Here is a 21,660-nt window from a genome sequence, read left to right as displayed (position 1 = left end):
CGTAATGTTCCTTTTAGTGACTGGAAATTCCTCAGTGCTCCGGTTCTTGGACATGAGAAGGGGATGGGCACTTGATAGAAACCTCAGTTAAATGCTACAAGTTATATTCTTTGATTACCGACAACACATTTGTGTAGTGTTTTATCGTATCTAATGTGAGGATGAGTTCCTTACATAATTTAAGTAAAGCTCAATTGTCCCAGTCTTGAAACTGGGTAAAAAATGCATATGTGGTCCATCAGCTGCACGAGTGTTCTGTGAAAGTTAGTTGAGTGAATGGTGCATTGGTGGATGGTTTGCTCTCTTGAGATAAGACATCTTTTGTCTACATCTACATCCATACTCTGCAAACCCCTATACCATGTGTGGCAGAGGGTATCATGTGCCACTAGTAGTAATTTTCTTTTCTCTTCCATTCACAAACAGAGTAAGGGAAAAATGACTATCTATAAGTCTCCGTGTGAGCCCTAATTTCTCTTATCTTTGTGGTCCTTGCATAAAATGTACATTGGCTGCAGTAGAATCGGTCTGCAATCAGCCTCAAATGCCAGTTCTCTAATTTTCTGCAATAGTGCATCACAAAACGAGTATCGTCTTCTCTCTCTAGAGATTTCCATTTGATTCCACGAAGCATCTCTGTGGTACTTGCATGATGATTGAACCTGCTGGTAACAAATGTAGTAGCATGCCTCTGAATTGCTTCGATTTCCTCCTTTAATATAACCTGGTTGGGATCCAAACATGTGAGCAATATTCAAGAGTGGATCACGCTAGCATTCTGTACTCAGTCTGCTTTATAAATGAGGACATCATACCGAGATATTTGATTGACCTGACTATGTCAGCCAGCACACTTTGAATGCTGTATTCAAACGTTACAGGATTGTTTTTTCCCTACTCACGCACATTAACTTACATTTTTCTACATTTAAAGCAAGCTGCCATTCATCACAGCAGTTAGAAATGATGACACCACCTTGTACATCACAGTGTCATCAGCAAACAGTTGTAAATTATTGCTCACCATGTCCATTAGATCATTTATGTATGAAGAGAAAAAGAGTAGTCCTATCATACTTCCATGGGACACTCCTGATGATACCGTTGTCTCTGATGAACAATCGCCACAGAGGACAATGTAGTGGATTCCATTACTTAAAAAGTCTTCGAGACACTCACACATCTGGAAATCTAATCCTTATGCTCTGTGCTTTGTCAACAGTCTGCCGTGGACACTGTGTCAAACACTTTATGGAAATATAGGAATATGGAATATGCCTGTTGCCCTCCATCCTTGGTTTGTAGGATAACATAAGAGAAAGGACAAGCCAAGTTTCACGCATGTAATGGTTTCTAAATCAATGCCGATTTGTGGACAGAAGCTTTTCTGTCTCAAGAAAATTTATTATATTCAAACTCAGAATGTATTCAAAAATTCTGCAGCAAACTAATGTTAAGAATACTGTTCTGTAATTAAGTGGGTTTGTTGTTTTACCTTTTTTATATGCAGGAGTCACACGTGCTTTTTTCCAGTCACTTGGGACTTTAGGGTTTGTGAGAGATTTGCGATAAATGCGAGCTAAGTGATGGGTTAATGCTGCAGAGTCTTTCTGTAATGGGATTCCATCTGGACCTGGTGACTTATATGCTGTCAACTCTTTCAGTTGCTTCTCTATACCATGGATGCCAGTTTGTACGTCCACCAAGCAGGAGCCTGTGCTGCAGTCAAAAGACGGTATGTTTGTATGACTCTCCTGTGAGAATGATTTCTTAAATGTGAAATTTAAAACTTCAACTTTCCTTTTGCTGTCTTGTATTGCCACCTCAGAATGGTAGACGAGTAACTGGATAGAAACCTATGACCTGCTTAGTGATTTTATGTATGACTAGAGTTTTCTTAGGTGCTCAGCAAGATCTTTCACTATGGAAGTTGTTATGTGCTTTGCCCATTGATCACCTTACGAACACAAGGATTTCTACTAATTTTTGTGTGTCAACATTTGCATGTTCTTTTTTGAACTGAAAGTGCAACAGTCCCTGCTTCCTTAGCATTTTCCAAATTTGATCATTAAACCACAGAGGTTCTTTTCCATCTTTAATCCACTTACTAGACATACAGATCCCCAAAGTGTGATTTACAATCAGTTTAAACTTTGCCCATAAATTCTCTATTTTCATCATATTGCAACTAAATGATACCTATTCATTGTCTTAAATGGGATGCTAACAACAGCTTATCTGTTTTTTCTAGCACAAATACTCTCATAGCCTTCTCAATGGATTTATTAACATTAATAATCATCATTACTATCATGTTGTGGTCACTAGTCCTTCTCTGTATACTGACACTGCCGATAAGCTCAGGTCTGTTTGTAGTTACAAGGAAGAAAGTATTTCCACTTCATGTGGGTTCTCTTAACTAGTTCTTCAAGGCAATTTTCGGAAAATGTGTTCAAAAAGACTGACTGTCCATATCACCTGTAGTGAATTCAGTGACATTACAGTCTATACTCGGTAGATTAAAGCTGCCTCCAGCTAATACTGAATGATCTGTGTAATTCTGTCCAAAACACAGTCCAAATTTATGGAGACCTGGTCCATAACTGACTTCTTAATTCTCTTAGAATCCATTAAAATCTTCCATCTGTTGCCAATACCTTATTACTCTCTTCTTTAATTTAAGAAAGACGTGTGACATCTCATGTCATTATTATGTCCTTACCGTGCTGTATGAATGGTATTTCAGAGGCTGCTTCCGTATCTTTATTAGCGATATTCTCTGTCTCCAGTTGTTTTTGCATTTGCATCCTAGAGTACCCTCCATACACAAGAGACTGTTTTCAGTGAACAGTTTCACAGAAGCTGTCGAGTCTATGATCTCACCATCCCTGTAGGTCACTGACTTTTATATTCACACAGTTCTCCAACTATCTGTATTGCTAAATACCAACTATAGACTACATCTTGAATACCAGTTACTGGAAAGGGAAATCTTGATCCATGGCTTCCAGTTTTCCATTGAGAAAACCATGCTATGCACTTCTGGTGATGTAGATCTTAGTTCTTAGAGAATTTGTCATTCAAAACTCATCTATGCTGAATCTTCGAAGGTCAGTGATTTCAAAGGCTTCACACATTCTGGGGGTCTGTGACTTGAGCCTTCTACTTCCATTCGACTGTGACTGGATTTTTGGGGGTGGGGGCTGCCAGTCGTATGTGGAAGCTGATCTTCCACCACAAGGTAGGCTCCTTTCACCCTCTGGCTGTTATAAAATGGTGAACCTCACCCAACTTCTTGTATTTTACTGCTTTTTATGGATGTAATCAGAAATCGGATGGCCAGACGAGATGTGGGCCTGATTTCTTCCAAGTTCATGGCAGTTATCTCTACCTGACCACTATGTTGCAGAATCAGAAAATGCACGAGTTAAACTATGAAATTGCGCAACACAAATTTGATAAATTTCATGAACTGATCACGTAAACAAATTTCCCATCAAGTTTTAAGTAACATGAATGGTGTCCTGCCATGGAACTAAAATAATCCTATACCTGAACAAGTTTAATACGGTATACACGGATTAAATCAGGCCATATTGAGGGAATGAGATTAGGGAATAAGACACTAAAAGTAGCAGATGGGATTTGCTATTTGGGCAGCAAATAACTAATGATGGTCAAAGCAGGAAGGATACAAAATGAGGACTGGCTATAGCAGGAAAAATGTTTTTGAAAATGAGAAATTTGTTATTATCAGATATAAATTTAAGTGAGGGAAGGCCTTTCTAGAGGTTGTGTGGAGTATAGCTTGTATGGAAGTTAACCATGGACAATAAACATTTCAGACAAGAAGATAAAAGAAGCTTTTGTTCAGACAAGAAGATGATAGAAGCTTTTGAAATGTGTTGATACAAAAGAATACTGAAAATTAGATGGCGGGATCGAATAATTGAGGAGGAGGTACTGAAACGAATTGGGGAGAAAAGAAATTGAACACAATTTCAGTGAAAGAATGGATCAGTTGAATAGGACATATGTCAAGACGTCAAGGAATCATCAGTTTGGTAATGGAGGGAATTGTTGGTGGTAAAAATTGTACAGGGAGACCAAGACTTGGCTGCAGTATTGAGCCTCAAATGGGTGCAGGTTGCAGTCTTTATGCAGAGATGAAGAGACTTGCACAGGATAGACTAGCATGGAGGCTGCATCAAATCAGTCTTTGAATTAAAGAAGAAGAAGATGATGACAACAACAGCAGCAGTAGCAGTAGTGTGATAAGTCCTGGGAAGTGGAAAGGGGGAGGGGGGAACTCAGAGTATTATCGTCTGGTACCATCTCCCTGACCTCGCTGTATCTATTACTTTTGATGGTTATTTTTCCTTCATTTTACTTCTTCACATGATTTCTTTGCATCAGATGATACCACAAAAGATGAAATTGGTTGTCCACTATTTCCTCCTAATGGAATCCTGTAGGCTATGATTATATTAGCCAACAGAATTTTACTTTTTTACTGTAACGGCATGACAACAGCTAATCTTTGTGTTTTTTGGTGCGATGATAATGAAAATGTTAATGAAAATGCAAGATCAGTTGTTGTTTTGAAGTTATATTAACTTTACGTTATTGCCTCTGTAGGCTTATGCATAAATTTATCTTGGTGTTATCCCTTGGAGAAAGGTCACTCAAGGCACAACTGTTTTATCTGGCATTTGTAGCTTTCTGCGGTTGATTCTCAAGTTAGTGTCCAGCAGTAATAGGCTAACATTGATGGATTCCACTTTCCCTTGAATCTCATTTCCGTGTCTGAAATTTGCTGGTGGAAGTGTTCTCTGTGTTTATCAGAAAGAAGTCCAAGTGGGACTCTAGGAAATCTAACTTAAAGGACATGTTGCACCCCAGTCTGTTGTAGCAGTGCAGATGATTTGCCACAAGATAGTTTTCTCACCTCTTGTTTCTTAGAAAGTTTATTGACAGAGGCATCCCAAGCTAAGCTTTCATCACTTGCCAGGATTGTGTTGAAAAGCTCATCTTTGTATAGTTTCCATATGTAAGAACCCATGAAAATCCCCTCTTTTATTTTCTCCTCACAAAGACTTGGAAATTTACCATGCAAATAGAGAAATGCTTCCCCATTTTGTCCTTGGATTTAACGAAGTTTTTCATTAGGCCTAATTTTATATGAAGAGCAGAGGGAAATGTGTTCTAGGATTCAACGAATGCTTCACACATAAAATAGTGAGATCCTGGTTCAAGTGATTGACTCTAAGCCAGTCTTTCTCATAGTTCAATCACAATAACAATTGTTTCAGTTTGTCATATGTTTCTTTCACAATAAGGTGCATACCTAGTCGGAATCAATGATAACATTTTGCCATTGTGCAGTAGCACACACTTGAGACTTAGTTTGGAGGAGTCCATGGACAACCTCCACTGTATACTTTTATAATTAGTGCCCATAGCTGCCATTAGTCTTTACATCACTACAAAATACCAAGTTATTTTCACTTTCAAAAATTGGGAGGAGTGGCATACGGTGGGTACGGAACACAGTCACATTTACTGTCTTCATCCACTGTTGTAGTCTTGATGCCAACAGTTTAGCATTACCTTTCGGTAATTCCAGATTTTTTACTAGGTCATTAACTTCTCACTGTGTTATTTTGTGAACGTCTGTACACTCATCGTTGCAAACAAAATCGGAATTTCTGAAAGAACACTGTTTTGACGGTGATGGTGCAGCACTAGTTTCACTACTGCCCTCAGCACTATCACAATAAGGCGAGATAGGAATAGGCAATCTGTCTCTGCGAGGCCCTGGCCGCATGGCCAACAGTATGTTAGTCTATGTCAAGGTAGACTTATCTTGGAAGTACCATAGCATAGCCCATGGAAGATTTTTTACAATTCAACCACTAATGAAGACTCGAGACGCAAGACATGCAACAGACATGGAGAGCTCAGGGCATGTCCTGGTCCCAGATTTTGCTGCCAAAGTACAGTCTGTACGCCCTCCTAATATATGGCATAATTGTCTACTTTGCGATTTCAATTTAGCCTGTCTACAAATGTAGCAAAAACTGTCAGTACTGTGTATGCATTTCGTTTTGAATAACAGGAATTGCTATAAGCACACTCACTAACTACACTTCAGTAACATGTTCTTCTTCCACACAAACAGAACACAACTCATAACAGACTGAAACTGTGCTTAAATGAAACATGTTCCACTCCTCCAGCTTCCTATTTTCTATCCCCTTGTTGCTAAGAGCCTTGGCTAAAAATAGCGACAAAATACACACAGCTGTTGTTGCCTGAAACTTCATCTCACTGTCTATCATTAGTGGGATTTCGCAGCCTATATGGGAAGGGATTGACAAAAAATGCTAATAAAATATAATTATAGTTAAATGCATTCTCCTTGGGATGAGTGCTAAATCAAGTATTTGTTTTCGTTATCAGTGTGATTGATATATAGTTAACAAACATTTATTCCATCCCAGTTACATTCTCACTGTTGGCTAGTATTATTAAAGGAAGAAGTTACCGATGATCGCCTTGTTTGGCCCCTTTTAACTGTTCTAATCAGTCACCTGAACATCATTGGAGTTCAAGCAAACACTATGATGACACAAAAGTTAGTGTTTTTGTTGCTGAGATTTATGTGATCCTCTTAAACTCAGCCATTGAGTTGGGTGTGCTGATTGACTTTCTTTATCTGTTACAATTTGCAGAATGTTTTTCAGACAATTTAAAGAATGTACGTAGTAGAAAAGTTTGTCCAGGACACACTCTTCTTCTTGCATAAACAAGATAAAGATGTAAAGCTTTCTTGGGCTTCGTGAACTCTGTTGAAACCTTAGCCATCTCCACAGCAGCTAGTCTTCCATTGAAGATTGTGGCCCACTTGAAGCCGTGCCTTACTGTTGTGTTATGAAGAACGCCCCCCCCCCCCCCCCTCCCTCCCCCCTGCCTCCCGAGCGACAGTTAACAGCATATAGAGACTTGGGAAAATGCATGACACAATGCTGTCTTGTAATACTTATTTGTTATGACCTGTTTTGGTCATTGGCCATCATCACAGAAGAAAAATTACAGTCACAACATCACATGTCATTCATATCTTTACATCCAAAGAATACTTGATCAAAGTCAAAATGTGTAAAACAATGAACATATGTTTCCAGTACTAAAGCAATATGTCTTGATCTGTGGTAAGCAATACACTGGCTATCAAGTTCTCAGGTTCAGTCATACATGTGTGCTTGACAGCCAGTGTATTGATTGTTTTCTAACTAGGGAGAGGCCATCACCAAACAGAATGGGGCATTGGTTAAAATAAAGTACATTGATAAAAATAAAGTAATACTGTCATATCTGAGGAAGATGGAGTTTATATTGGCTTATAATATGTGTTCTATAAGCGGAGTGCTAGAATGGTTGCTACAAAAAGAGCATAGCTGCTTTCTCACCAGTGCTCATCTTGCTGAGCTAGCACTCCATCTCTAATGCCCCTGATGTTGTCAGAATGAGAAACTCACAGTAGCCATACTTCTGATTCGAGAACATGCAGTCTTTTTCAACTAACTATGAGATACGTGTGATAGCATTGAAAGATTTGTACCAGACAGTGCACCTTTCTGAATTTTTTTCAGATAGGGAGAGTAGTTCATTATGACCACTCTATGATGCATTCATTAACTTTGACTGAGTAGACAACAGCTTATTATTACAGTTTACTAATTTGAGAATGTGTTGCTCTTCATTTGTTTAATTTTATTTATTTTTCAAAAGATGCTAAAGTTTTGTCTTAGTGTGCAGATGCATGAGTATCTGGAAACAACATTAAAGTTTCAGATACAAAATTTAAACTAATCTTATTTTGATCTTAATTTGATTTTTTAATCTCACTCATCATATCATCTTTTAGTAAGAGCACTAATGGCCAAATATATGGCAAAAACAATCATCATAAGTCAGCTAAAGACTATAAGTATGACCAAGAAACACCTATTGGCATTTGTGATGACTATGCTAGTGGGTAACATTATTGACATAACTGATTTTAATTGCTCTTTTAATTGTTGTGTATGTTGTTAAATTAATTAATTAATTAATTAATTAAAGTTTTGCAATTAATAAAATACATGGATGTTTCAGCTTACTCTTCTCCTACTGATGGAGTGACAGCCAATGTGGAATGATTGATGCTTCTGCACCATAACTTCCATCTGTGTATTCCATAGCACCCATGCCACATGTGGGGCATTTCATGGTAGGTTTACAATAAGATGAATATTGGTTAATTGAAACTCAAACAGTGTTACTTCATAGTGTAAAGTTGTCTGTACCTGCTTTACTTAGTTTGAGAAATGTGGGTAAGGAGTAAGGACCGGGCTGAAAAAAATTCTTATTCCGAAGTAGATAATGTACTGCTTATCACCTTGATGTCAACATATTCGTGTGATGTCAGTGTCATTTATTACATTTTCAAGTTAAATGCACATATTATACTTTCATACATCTACGTCTATGTAACACTCAACAAGATGCCACAAAGTGTATAGCAGAGAAGATAGCTTGTGCCACCAGTGGTCATTTCCTTTCCTGTTCCCTCACAAATAAGCAAGGGAAAAGTGAGTGATATGTGCCTCTGTAGCCCTAATTTCTCCTGTCTTGTTTTTGTAATCTTTGCGTAAAATGTACATTGGTGGCAGTAGAATTGTTCTGCATTCAACTGCAAATGCCAGTTCCCTATATTTTTGGTAAAAGTGCACTCCTGGTGCATGCTTCTGTTAGTAAATGTCGGTGCAGTGGGAGGTAAATGTGAAGGATCATAGTTGGTTGTCAGTAGCCTATCAGAATGCTCATTTGTAATTTCCTATGATTCGTTAATTAAGTTAGTTGGTACTTTGTTATGTTAGGTTATGTTGTCAGAAATTTCAGCAAAATTGGAAATAAGATGTATGAGAAGGTTATTGCAATGACAAACGCACATCATGGGCTACACTACTCATCAGTTCATGATGGCAATCATGTTTCATGTTTAGATTCATTGGATTTGCCAATCCTCAACCAACTTGTCACATTTAAATGTGAAATTTAAGAGCCGTTGTTACATGTGCCTGTGCGAGTAATTTTTGAACATGAAATTTAATTTCTATTTCACTTCCTTTTGATGCCTCAGTAGGCTGGTGACAATTGGCTGAATAGAAGCCTTCGACCCACTTAGTGATTTTACATAGGACGAGGATTTTCTCTGGTTCTCAGCAAGATCTTTCACTGATGTAAGATGGTGGAAGCAGTTGTATACTTTGTGCATCAGTCTTTTTATAGATGCACAAATTTCTATTAACTTTTGCTTGTTGATATTTCTGCATTCTGTTTTGAGCCAAGCATGTAACAATCTCTTTTCCTCAGCTTAGCAATATGTCAAAGCAGGTACCACATGCAAAGTAAAATTTTTTCCTTGCTTTGTCACTAAAATGGTCAAATGAATATATCATAAGAAATTTGACAGTTACACACTGTTCCAATTAATTGAATGGTATTTCATCCAGGCATCTCCCAAGTGTCTAGTTCTCACTCTCTCTGTGTGTTTCGAAAGGATCAGATTATTAACTTAGAAACACTGCTGAAATAAGCAGTGTTGCCCAACCAGTTTTACACCTACCGGTCATTATCTCATTGCCTTTTCTCAGAACTGCAAAAATAATAAAGTAATTTAAAAAAGTTTCTTACTTACAATTACCAGAGATTGTAAATTTTCTGTGTTGTACCTCTTTAGCTGCGTACATCAGAGAAATTTTGAGTGGTGGCATATTGCTAATTTTGTAGCTGACATTTTCTCCAGTTGCCGGATCTCCAGCATTGTTTTTGTGCAATATGTATAAAATAGTATGGCAGAATGGTGACTCTGTGTGTGTCATATGGATAACCTGGATTGCGAGATCTATTGCCATAGTGCTACAGATGTTTTCGTTGGTTGTCTGTGAGGTTATTAGGGAGCCACTTTAAAGAAAAATTATAAATCCATAAGTGAAGCCTTAGGCAGACGAAGCAGCAGCAGACACTCAGCGAGCCGATGTCCTGTACAATGATTGCACCATCGTGTTTTGCCACTATTCGTTTAGTGCAGATTAAGGATGATAGAACCAACTATGAAATGACTGTTATGTAACAAAAAGAAACTATAATTATGCAGTAACATTTAAAATACAGTTGTGAATATAAAATTTTCTCTGTAACTTTTGCAAGTGCTCAATTTGTCTTCTTCCAAATTAGATTAGATTCAGTTTTCATTCCATAGACCCAAAAAATGAGATGATTCTCGTGGGTGTGGAAAATGTCAGAAAGTATAAAATAAAAACATAAAACATTTGAATAGAATACTTACTGCCCTGATCATTTGTCAGGAGATAGTTGAAACAGGATAATACAATGCAGTAAACTGGAACAGCTAATATTTACAGAATTAACACACTGTCAGAATGAAACACTGTTATGCACTATTAAAAAATTTATCATAAATAAAATACCTAATCTTGACTGTTGTGACCAAGTGTTCTCAAAACTGAAATCTAACAGATATATTTGCTTAAGCTGGCTTAACAATCTCTGTTAAGATATTCATCTGTGGAGTAGAAGGAGCTGCCTATCAAAACGTCTTTCAAACTCTGTTTAACTGTGCTTTATCTGAAACCAAGTTTTTAATGGTTGCTGGCAATTTATTGAAAATATGTGTTCCTGAATATTGTACCCCTTTTTGGACCAAGGGTCCTGAGTCTAGGTCTTTACGTAGATTGTTCTTATTCCTAGTATTGATATTATGTACTGAGCTATTGGTTGTAAATGGACATGTATTAATTGCAACAAATTTCATTAAGGAATAAATGTACTGAGAAGCAGTGGTTAGAATACAAAGTTCCTCGAACAGGTTTCTACAAGATGTTCTTGAATTTACACCACAAATGATTCTTATCACACGCTTTTGCACCCTAAAAACTTTTGTTCAATTTGATGAGTTTCCCCAGAATATGATCCCAAATGACATAATAGAATGAAAGTAAGCAAAGTATGCAAGTTTTTTTATATTTATATATCCTACATCTGACATCATTCTCACAGCAAATACAGACTTGTTTAGGTGCTTAAGCATTTCTGTGGTATACCCTTCCCAACTGAATTTTTTATCGAGTTGTAATACCAGAAATTTAACACTTTCAGCCTCTTCGATCTGCCTGTCTTCATATGTTATACTCATGCTAGAAGGAAATCTCTTACAGGTTCAGAACTGCATATAGTGGGTCTTCTCAAAGCTTAATGACAGTGAATTAACTTTAAACCACTTATTAATGTCAGTGAAAATTTGATTAGCAGCTATTTCCAAACCTGTACTTGCCCTGCTGCTTATTGCAATGTTTGTATCATCTGCAAACAAAACAGACTTAGCATCTTACAATGTCACAGATGAGAGGTCATTAATGTACACAAGGAAAAGCAACAGACCCAAGATGGAACCTTGAGGAACACCACATGTAATTAATTCCCAGCCAGATGAAGACTGACTGCTTACTGCACAGGTATTTCGCATTGACACCCTTTGTTTCCTGTTAGATAGATAAGACTCAAACTGTTTCGCAGCATTACCGGTGACACCACAATATTCTAATTTACATAAGAAAATGCTGTGGTTCAGACAGTCAAAGGCTTTTGACAGGTCACAGAAAATGCCAGTAGCCTCTAATTTATTATCTAATGAATTAAGTACATTCTCACTATAAGTATAAATAGATTTCTCTATACCAGAACCCTTCAGAAATTGAAACTGTGACTTGGATGATATATTATTTGCAGTCAGATGCTTAAGGAGACGCTTGAACACAACCTGTTCAAATATTTTTGAGAAAGCCATCAAAAATGAAATTGGTTGATAGTTTGATGGTGTCTTTTTATCCCTCTTCTTGTAAAGAGGCTTAACTTCAGCATATTTTAGCCAGTCTGGAAAAATTCCACTGATAAGAGATTGATTACACAAATAACTTAAGATAGAACTCAACTCACATGAGCACTATTTGAACTTTGTTGATATGTTATCATACCCACTGGAATACTTAGATTTTAAGGATGTTATGATGGATGCTACTTCTTTGGGAGACATGAGTGTCATTTCCATTTTACTGAAGTTATTTTTAAAGACTGGTTTCAGGTACTCCACTGCACAGTTCACCGAACCTGATAATCCCAGCTGTCAGTAACAGAAATGAAGTTCTTGTTTAAGAGGTTTACAACATTACATGTACTTGTTAACAAAGTCTCATTTATTTTTAGAACTATCTGATTCCCTTCCTTTTTGGCCCCACCTGTCTCTGTCTTCACAATATCCCATACAGTTTTTATTTTGTTACCTTATTTAATTATCTTTTTCTCATAATAAAGCTGCTTCGATTTCTGAATATCAAGCTTCAATGTTTTGCAGTATTCTTTGTAATACATTATTACAATTCTAACTTCAGAGCTGTTCCTAGATAGTATATACAATCTCCTTTTTGTCCTACATGATATCTTTATTCCTTGTGTAATCCACAGTTTATTTTTTGACTTCAGTGTGATTTGAGTTACCTTTAGGGGAAAACAATTTTCAAAAGTGGAGGCAATTTTATTGATGAGTGCTTTGTATTTTCCATTTGAGTCAGACATATTGTAAACATCTATCCAGTCCATGTCTGGAGCAATTTCCTGAATTTCTCAATTTTTGACTTATTTATTACCCTCCTGCACTCAGATTTAATAGATTTTTTGTCCTGACAAGTTTCAACATTTAACATAAGATGCTGCATGTCATGATCAGATAGTCCATTTACTATTGGTTTCGTGATATGACTTTTTTCCCTAGATTTATCTACAAAGATATTATCAATAGCAGTTTCAGAGCATTTACAATCCTAGTAGCAAAGTTCACAGTAGGAACTGAATTGAATGATAGTGTTACTGACTTCAATAATGGTTCACTGGCAGAGCTTTTCAATAAATCCACATTAAAATCCCCAGCAACCACTATTTCCTTGTTTTTTACTTTGAGATGGGACAGCAGAGCTTCCAGATTTTTTATGAAGAGGTTAAAATACCTACTATTATAAAGGAGTTATTATGAAATACTACTTCTGTTGCACAAGCTTCTAGGTTCTGCTCTGAGCAAAATTTATTAATATCAATATTCTTGAAATCAAAACAGTTTCCTACAAATATGGCAACTCCTCCTTTCTCCATATTTTCTCTACAGAAATAAGAAGCTAACTTGAATTCTGTAACATTTAACATATCTATTCCAGTGATCATATGACGTTCAGAGAGGTAGATTATATTAACTGGTTTGCTCAACTCTAATTCTTCAACACAGATAAGCAACTCATTAAGCTTACCCCTTAGGCCTAGGATATTCTGATGGAATAGTGATAACTGATTTTGTGCACTGGCTGAATTACAACTGGATGAACCTAATTTTCCTGCCAATTTTTGGGTATCTTTAGTTTCAATCAGAGGCTGTCTGCATGAATTATGTACATTAAAATTTGCCTGTTTTATCAATGTGAATGTCATTTTCAGCTTGTCTCTGAACATCTTTTACTTTACCACTTGTGACAGTGCCCCCCTTAAGTTATTTGCTATTATCCCAGACAGTTTTCCCTTCCCTTTCCTGTTGAGATGAAGGCCATGCCTGGTATAGTCCCACCTGCTGATAGAGTCAACATGAACCACACCGATATGAGACCCCATATCTGATCCAAGCAGCTGTTCCACCTCTAAATTAACTCTTCTAACAGAAGAGTTTAAATGAGTCCAGTCGTGGCACCTCAGAACAGACACAAGCCCAATACCAGTATGTCTTGTCGCTGAAGCTATCTTTACCAGGTCACTCTCAATTGAATAATTAGGGTTCCTATCTATGCTGTTGCCCGCCCCACCCACTTTTACCATAGTGTCTTCCTTTGTGAAGTCTTTACAAAGTGAACCTACATCCTCTATTGCCTTATCCAGACTTGCACTAGGTTTAAAAAAGCTTGTGACCTTGTAACCTGACCCTATTTCATCCTGCAACAGTTGACCTCTACCATGTGAACTACCTAAAAACAAAACTTCCTTCTTCTTCACAGCTTTTTCTGACTTCTTACTTTTCAAACACTTTTTGAAAGTTTGTTGTGTTCTGTCTAATCCTACATCTATTTGTGACTCACCAGTTTCCAACTGTGACAACAGATCAAACCTGTTTTCCACTTTCACAACCACACTGTCTGAGGACGTCCTATTCCTATTTCTTCTAAAACCTCTCTTTTCCCTTCTCCCCCCTTAACCTTTCCAGATCTTGTTTCACTTTATCTAGTTCCGCCTTAAGGGCAGCAATCTTCTCCTCCTGTTCCACTGTCTTCCTATCTCTACAGCAAATCCTACACAAGCAATGAGCCTTGTTTATTTCCCCAATTCCCAAGCTGCTACAGTCACACACAGAGACGTGACATATAGAAGAATATCTACTGCTGCCTGAGCCCCTGCTTCAGTTACATCACTTCTTAGTTCCTTCATTGCTCATGGAAAAGTTAGGAAAGGACTGTGGGGACAAACTGGCTAAAATCAGATTGTGAGAGCCGGTGACTTGTGTCCAATGTTGAACTTCTCACCAATTTCCAAAAATAATTGTGAAAATATAAGGAGACAAAATATTGTATTGTAGTGTTAGTTTTCAGTGTGATTATTTAACCTGATTTGCAAGGGAGAAAATCTTTCTGTGAATGTCACTATAAATAATTGCAGATAAAGTTGCAAATTTAATGTTAATCGCTAACTATCGTATTATGTCCATAAATTACATAACAAAAAGAGGGAGATGTTTGTTGGGATGGGGCAGCAGGTATGCAGTGAATCTACTAATTTAGTCAGGCTGATCTTAATGAGGGGTAAGAGAGATGTAGTTCAAAACCACTTTTACAAAACTTACATAAAAATATTTTGTTTACTATACCCCCACCGAGCGAGGTGGCGCAGTGGTTAGCACACTGGACTCGCATTTGGGAGGACGACGGTTCAATCCCGTCTCCGGCCATCCTGATTTAGGTTTTCCGTGATTTCCCTAAATTGCTTCAGGCAAATGCCAGGATGGTTCCTTTGAAAGGGCACGGCCGATTTCCTTCCCCATCCTTCCCTCACCCGAGCTTGCGCTCCGTCTCTAATGACCTCGTTGTCGTCGGGACGTTAAACACTAATCTCCTCCTCCTCCTCTTACTATACCCTCTACATTTCAAGTATCAGTTGTCAATGTAACGCAGGGAGGTGGGGGGGGGGGGGTGCAGGAATGTACCTCATAAAGACCTGTCATCTGTGAAAGGGTTCACACAATATTGCATATCATTAACTAAAAACCATCTGTACAGTGCACTTGCAAAAATAATTAATTTCTAGATATACAATTTAATCTTGATAGTTTCATTGTTTTGGAATGTGCACATTTGTTGCCACATTTACCAGGTGTCAGTAAATATTATCTACTACAGAATGTTTCAGAAAAAAATGACCCAACTTTATAACCTGTTGTCTACATAAGCACTCATCGCCAAAGACTGAAACTCGTAATGCTTATATTGCCAAACATTAGAGTTTAAAATGTCTGCTGTTCGACATCATTGTTAGTTCTGTACGTGCATTTTGTTTTTTGAATAATTTTTATGCCCATTTAATACTTTTTTTTAAAGTGCTGATGTTACTGGAAAACCCTGTCAAGAAATTACACAGTTGTGTCTAATACAATCATAACTTGAGCATTCAACTGATAACATCCATAGAAAATATTTCTTAAACATTGGAAAATCCTGGATAGAATAATGACAATATTATGAAAAGGATAGATTGCTACTCACCCTGTAGTGGAGGTGTTGAGTTGTACAGAGGCAGAACAAAAAGACTACTAATCATGTAAGATTTCAGCCTCAAGGCCCTTTTTCTGAAATAGACAGCATACACACACACATTCATGCAAACAGCTCACGCACACATGTCAACTGTGTCTGGCTATTGTCGGCAGCCAGAGACAGTGGTCATGCGTGTAGCAGCGTTTGTGTGTGCATGTGTGCGTGTGCGTGCATGTCTGCATGTGTGTGCGTTGTCTATTTCAGAAAAGGCTTGCTGCCCAAAAGTTTACGTGCTTAGTTGTATTGAAAATATTTCTTAAAATGTTTGTTTAAGCCCAGTATTCATTCAGATGCACAAATCTGAGCTCTATTAGACTCAAAGACAAAGCAACTGCCATACTTTACTACCTTCAGCAAAAGTAAGTGGAGGAAGTAGGAGGGTGGGGGAAGCTTTTCGGTATTTGAAGAACGTTATTGTTCATCAACAAAAGCTGCTGCAAGGATGTATTCTTTGTTATTGACACAAAAGTAACATTATTGGAAAAGTTGTACAGGTAAGTTCTTGGCAAAGAAATACTATTGAAGGTTAATGTTACAGGAAACAAACAATTACATGGTTCCTTGGAGTAAAAAATCATACTTTTGTGAGTATGTTTGTCTCCAAAAATTAAATTGTACAACTTTTCAGATAGTGTTAAGGTTGACTGAAGGTCAGCTTTTGACTGAAACTTGTCGCAGCAATAAAAAGCGTACCCATGCAGCATTTTGGTGCTAACTAATGCTGTCTTTTGAATTGCAACTCTTAATTGTTAGAGTGCACATTTTCACAGTTACACACAAAAGGAATATGGTAGTAGCAACTGTAGGTTAGTACAACAGAGTATGTCATCATATACTTCACTAAAGAAACAGGAAATGGAGGCAATGGTTGCTCATGGTGCAGCAAAACCTTGCTTGTTTCATGTGGAGTGCCAAATCCTGACACTTCGCAATCCACTCAAATCCTAGATGTGGTTTATCTTCTTTCCAAAGTTGAAAGAAACCATCCATAGGTTACATTTTGAGAAATCATAAAAAATATTCTTAAGAAAACATTTCACAGAACCTTCAGTAAGTGATTTGAGAGGGTAGAAAATTTATACAACTTACAAAAAATATGCTAAGAAGATAAGCAAGCATATTTATTCTGAGAACTTGCAGAATGTAGCTCATCCTGGTGTACAGATTCCACAGAGTAGTGCCATTGTGTGTACTGAAGAGAAGGTAATATTCTTAATGGCTCATTCCATGATGTCATCTAGTATAGTGTACATGCACTAAGTTGTTGAAGCAGTGTGCCCATGTAAACGAGTGTGACCATTCTTTTGTGTCAATCAACACATGGGAATGTGGAATATCAGTTGGAACTTTCGCTTAGGAAACTGCTTGGGATGGTAAGATCATACTTCACATGCCAGAAAACCAGAATGTGAGGAGGCAAGCTTATACTTGTGTTTGCTGTTGTGAGACTGCAAGTGATGTCAAAAACTGTGTTACGCATATCGTGACTGGCACCTGACATTGAAAGGGAGGATGTTGAAGCACTTCTGTGGCCTGGTTTCATCAGTTCCAAAAATATATGCACACGGGGATCTTAAAAAAGCCATTTATCCTTCACAAGGAATTTCTTCTCTAAGAGTGGTGTCTGTTGCATTGTATTCAGATTGTACATTTTTGGCCTAGTGCTCTATGGTAACACAGTGACTGTGAAGTTGCATCTGCAAATTTTTGAGCAGTCATCAGTAAACTGGACAACAGTTAACATTTGTGTATTATTTCCAGTAAAGTGTAATGAACACCTTGTCTCCATGACAGCTAAAGTGATAAAGTAATGTTCGTATATCTGTGATTAATGAAGTTGCCAATAAGTGTTGTTATTTTCTTCGTAGTCCCATGCTCACTACTCTTTTAAGTGGGAAGAGATGACATATCTCTTTCATTAAGTGCACCTTCTTCTGGCAGAACGGTTGAAGTGAAAGCTAGAGGCATGAAGGAAAAACTTGCCAGCCCTTTTTCTTTGTCAGTCTTCCTTTCCATTTAACGTTTCTGCCAGAAGGAGCCACTAGTTCCAAAAGTTTACACGTTTCTGTATCTTTTATGTGTGTTTTCACTTGCCACAGCATAGTGAGTACAAGATTTTTTCGTTCTCTGTTCATACTATATTTCATAAGCTCAAACGTTATTTGAGATGAAAAAGTCAGTTGTTTTACACGCCATATAACTGTCAGTGCTGGAGAAGGTGATTATGTTTATGCCTCACCAGATTGGCAGACTATTTTTGTTATAGTCTTTGTTATATTTGTAATTTTTGTTATTGTAGTGCATGTGAATGAATTAAAGAAATTCTTACTATTAAAATGTTTAATTTTAAGTGGTAACAGCCAAGTCATTGCTGTGCTCTGCAAACAGATGATGACTGATCCTGTGGGTGAGCTATCTGGAATACCAGCAGCACATAGAGCTTGGAGAGAAGGCATGGAAGCTACTGTGCCTGGAAGCTGTGAAGGAGAAGTAATTTGTGGCATACCAAGTGATTGTTTGCTTTACACGCAGAACAATGGTGCCACATTTTCTCAGAATAGTGTTCCTGAACCAAACATCAATGTTGTGACGCAGCCAGATATCGAAGTTGTTCAGTATGAATTTCCAGATCAGGGATTTCTTGACATTCAGGAAGAAGAAGTTGTTTGTGAAACATGGGGCGATGTTGTTGTCCCAACTGAGGAGAGGTAAAGAGTTAATTGAGTGTTGATTTTACCTTAGAACCAACTATTTTGAAAATTTTTAACCAAGGTTAATGTTGAAATTGTTGTATGCTTATTTACAGCGATAATGTTGACGAGGTGAAATTCTCCTACACTTTGAAATACGAGACAGAAGATGTTGAAATTCCTCTACCCCAGGATCAGGACTCATACTTAGCTGCTAGGCCATATCCTTGTGATTTTTGTAGCCGCCGTTTTCGAAAGAAGGCCAATCTAATGAACCATATGGTGGCTCATCAGACTGATAGGCCTCATGGCTGCAATATGTGTGGTGCTAGATATCGTCGCAAGTGTGATCTTATAAATCACATGAAAATACATGCATATGCACCTGGCAGGGATGTGCTTACTGATGAAGAGGAAGAGGAAGCAGAAGAAGAAGAAGATGATGAAGGTGAAGAAGAAGAAGTAGACGAAGAGGAGGATGATGATGATGAGGATGAAGAGGAAGATGATGTCCATGAAGAGGAAGTTGAGATTGAGGTAGATAATGAAAGTGAATGGGTTGGTAGAATGAGTTATTCTCAAAATGAAGGTACAGCTAGAAGTCGCCGGAAAAAGAATCAGATGAGAAAGAGGAAAAATAATCATGTAAATAGAGGGAATAGAGGACGCACTCTAAGTGGCAAAGGCTTAAAACAACGAAACTACAACAGCTATTCTGGTAGAAGAAAATATGCTAATGAGAATAGTGTGAACATTTCTGCTCACAGTTATGTGGACGAGGATGTGAAATTGTTAAAGCAGAATGTTTCCTCGTATTCGTTAGATTCCACACAACAGTCAGAAAATGAAGATCAAGATCCACCTGCACCACGCTGGCCTGTTGTTGATGAAACAAGGCCTTATGTGTGCCAACATTGTGGTGTTGGTTTTGCTCGAGAGAAGGCACTTGGCTCTCATGTGAGGATCCACGCTGGTGATAGTCCTTTTGAATGTAACACCTGTGGTGAAATGTTTTGGGATGTAAATCTCCTCCGTGACCATTCCAAAGCAAAACATCCTGGAAAATACGAAGCCTCTAGTGCCTTTGTGGAGAGGTATAGTGAATTCCGTTGTGATGTATGTGGAGTGAAATTTCAGCGTCAGGATTTGCTCAGGAGGCATCAAAGGTAGGTCTCAAAATATAATGTTTTCTTTAACATTTTTTTGTTTGTTTTTAAATATATTTACCTGTATTACAGCTACATGTTTGATAATTTGTCACTGTAAATTCAAGGCCAGAAAATTGTATGGCTGTGTGTCAGTACAAATTCCCCATTTTACAAGCCAAGACCAGTCTAATGAACATTATGCACAGTAGTAAGTCCATGAAATAGTTTAAAATGGCTAAACACAATGAACACACGGTACTGTATGTAAAAGGCACACTTTGAAGTTTTTGTTGAATGTGGAGTCACCAACCAAAGATGCTTGAAAGGGCAGAGAATTGGGCAGAGAAAACATTTTGATGTTAGAATTTGTCCATTATCAGTCAGTAGTTAGTGTGCAAAGAGTTTTCTATAGCAAGTTTCACAAGACACCACCAGTTTACAACAGCATAGTGAAGTGGTAGAAGAAATTCAAGTGATTCATGCAATGCAAAATATTTGGAATGGGTGAGTGTGCTGGGGAGGGGGGACCAGTGGACAGTGTGAGGGAAGCAATGTTGTGAAATCGCCCAAAGTCCCTACCGACCTAGTGCAGAATTGAATATCCATCAGCCAACAGAGTGTCGCATTGCTGGACAAGCTGTGTTGTGGTCGCTGACTGGGCACTGCTCGAGTGGATACCACAGTTGCCGGACTTGATGCCTTGCGATTTTTTTGTGTGGGCTTTCGTCGAGGGTAGCATTTATGTTCCAACTCTACCTCAGAATCTTGAAGAATTGCAAAAGAATTGCAACACCACATCCATCAACTGTTCTAACTCTCACTTGCGACATGCTGGGATGGGTATGAAAGAACTGGACAATTGGTTAAATGCACGCAGTCTTTTGAAGGCTGGAAAAAAGGGGGAAAAAGTGAGAGTTTGTCTTTCAAAACTGTATCATTTATTATGTTGTTGTTGGCTATTTGTGTGTAGTAATTTTTTTAAATATTCCATGGGGCATGAGGCTAAAGTGCACTTACTGTGTCAGTGGATCTTGTATAGAGTGCTGGTGTTGGCATTTCTTTGACATTAGTCATAACCAAGTGGCTATTAACGGTCTAGCAGCAGCTGTAGGGCCATCGGTCTCACCTTCTCTGTATGCGGATGACTTCTGCATTTCGTACTGCTCCTACAGTACTGGTGTTGCTTAGTGGCATCCATCATTCTGTAGGGTGCCCCCGGTGAAAGACTGTCCCTTGGTGGTCGCTGGAACTCACTGAGACACCTACAGGGAGCCATTCACAAGGCGCAGTCATGGGCTCTAGCCCACAGCTTTCAGTTTTCAGCAGCGAAGTCATGTGTCAGGCACTTCTGTCAGCGTCACGCCGTTCATCCAGAACCAGAACTTTACCTTAATGACGATCCACTCACCTTAGTGGAGACATATTGATTCTTAGGACCGGTTTTCGATGACTGATTGACTTGCCTACCTCACCTTCGTCAGCTTAAGTGGAAGTGCTGGCAGCACCTCAATGCCCTTTGCTGCCTGAGCAACACCAACTGGGGTGCAGATTGCTCTACGCTGCTGCAGCTCTACAAAGCCCTTGTTCAATTCTGCCCTGACTATGGGAGTCTGGTTTACGGTTCGGCTGCACCCTCAGCGTTGTGTTTACTCGACCCAGTGCACCACTGGCATTTGCCTAGCGACTGGAGCTTTTAGAACGAGTCAGATGATCAGTGTATTGGTGGAGGACAGAGTCTCTCCATTGAAGGTTAGGTGTGCACAACTGTTCGCCAGTTACGTTGCACACGTTCATAGTTCTCCTGCGCATCCGAATTACCGTCTCCTTTTACCAACTACGGTGGTCCATCTCCCGCAATGGCGG

At 38.4% G+C, this 21,660-nt stretch overlaps 1 protein-coding gene across 3 annotated transcripts in view; it reads left to right on the top strand.

Annotated features, from left to right (window-relative positions):
- LOC126198368 (zinc finger protein 16) overlaps positions 1-21,660 on the top strand; it is a 128,855-nt gene that overhangs the window by 25,067 nt on the left and 82,128 nt on the right. For 2 of the 3 annotated variants that reach the window (XM_049934717.1, XM_049934715.1), the window contains exons 2-4: positions 8,161-8,275; positions 18,348-18,667; positions 18,766-19,815. In XM_049934717.1, the coding sequence (XP_049790674.1) occupies positions 8,252-8,275; positions 18,348-18,667; positions 18,766-19,815 (1,394 nt within the window). In that variant the 5' untranslated portion in view covers positions 8,161-8,251. Of the gene's footprint in view, positions 1-1,661; positions 1,736-8,160; positions 8,276-18,347; positions 18,668-18,765; positions 19,816-21,660 lie in introns of those variants that run through there. The other variant, XM_049934716.1, reaches the window with a different exon arrangement.

This window comes from Schistocerca nitens, chromosome 1, assembly GCF_023898315.1.
Source record: "Schistocerca nitens isolate TAMUIC-IGC-003100 chromosome 1, iqSchNite1.1, whole genome shotgun sequence".
NCBI classification, from domain to species: domain Eukaryota; kingdom Metazoa; phylum Arthropoda; class Insecta; order Orthoptera; family Acrididae; genus Schistocerca; species Schistocerca nitens.
The sequence above is the reverse complement of the archived record's forward strand: the minus strand, read 5'-3'. Positions and strand labels throughout refer to the sequence as shown.